This window comes from Parasteatoda tepidariorum, chromosome 4 (assembly GCF_982258835.1).
Source record: "Parasteatoda tepidariorum strain Cologne lab strain chromosome 4, Ptep-v5.0, whole genome shotgun sequence".
NCBI lineage: Eukaryota > Metazoa > Arthropoda > Arachnida > Araneae > Theridiidae > Parasteatoda > Parasteatoda tepidariorum.
In genome coordinates, this window is record NC_141758.1 from 41,476,947 (window position 1) to 41,478,374 (window position 1,428).

The 1,428-nt window shown below is 35.6% G+C and overlaps 1 protein-coding gene across 1 annotated transcript; it reads left to right on the forward strand.

Moving 5' to 3' along the window:
• Window positions 1-1,191, forward strand: LOC147810922 (uncharacterized). The gene has a single exon (XM_087162156.1). It carries the CDS (start codon window positions 1-3, stop codon window positions 1,189-1,191), a length of 1,191 nt encoding a protein of 396 aa, XP_087018282.1.
• The last annotated feature ends 237 nt before the right edge of the window (window positions 1,192-1,428 follow it).

Here is a 1,428-nt window from a genome sequence, read left to right on the forward strand (position 1 = left end):
ATGTCATGTTTTATTAGAACTGAGTTGGCAGATTTATTGGGCATAAAAAAGGAAAAGGTTTCCTTTACGGTTTCGGGCTTAAGTAATGCTAGAATAAATGTAAAATCTAAAATAAACGCAGTAATTTCTAATGGATTTGGTTTCAATTTTTCATTAGAGTTTTTATGCGTATCTAGCATATCGGATGCTATCCCAACTAATCGTATTGCATTTCCAATTAACTGCATTCCCGAAAATGTAAATTTAGCGGATCCCAAATTCTATCAACCTGGAAAGATCGATGTTTTATTAGGAGCTGAGATTTTCTATGAAATATTAAAATTCGGACAAATTGAAATTCCCGATACGAATTTAAAATTACAAAATTCTGTCTTTGGCTATATAGCCACAGGTACAGTTTCAAGGTCTGCATGTGAGAATCCGCAAAAAACTCATTGTGGACTAATTTACGATTGTAATGATTTAGAAAGCGATATTAAAAAATTTTGGGAACTTGAATCAATAGGGATTAAGGACGATCCTGGGTTTAATGAGTTAGAGCAATCCTTAGAAACCTTTGAAAAAACTGTGCGGTATAAAAATAACCGGTATGAGGTAGAGTTACCTTGGAAAAGAGATTGGAGAGAGCTCAATGATAATTTTAAAGTTGCGGAAAAAAGATTAAATTCACTTATGAAAAGATTTCAAAGAGATTCTGATCTCCACTTAGAATATTCGAACACTTTGCTTGAATATAAAAATCAGAACATTATTGAAAAAGTTACTGAAGCAACTAAACCTAACGATAGAGCTGTCTATTATTTACCACATCAACCGGTTATCAGAGAGGAAAGTCAGACTACAAAATTGCGCATAGTTTTTGATGCGAGTTCGAGTAAGGATTTCAAAAGTTTAAGCCTGAATGACTGCCTGTGGGTTGGAGAAAATCTTAATTCCAAGATTTTCGATATATTAATAAGCTTCAGGTTGAACAAAATCGCCTTTATCGCCGATATTGAGAAAGCTTTCCTACAGGTATCACTTTCTGAAAAAGATAGAGACGCTGTAAGATTCTTGTGGAAGGAAGATGGAATTCTTCAAACTTATAGATTCAGCCGAGTGCTCTTCGGTGTAACAAGCAGCCCGTTTCTTCTTTCTGCGACAATAAGAAAACACCTGAAGTTATTTCAAGACATGTATCCAGGGCCGTAACTACGCCGGGGCAGCCGGGGCACCGCCCCGGGGCCCCGACGGTCAAGGGGGCCCCATATGAAGAGACTTTTTTTTTTTCAAAATAAGGCACTCTAATTATATATATGTAGGAAAGAAATTGTGTTAAGATAGAGTTGATGAAAATTTTCTTTTTTGTAATTGCGTACCCACTATAACAGAAAGGGAAGGGTAAAAAATGGTAAAACACCTTTTCACAAAATATTTCCCTTTCTTAAA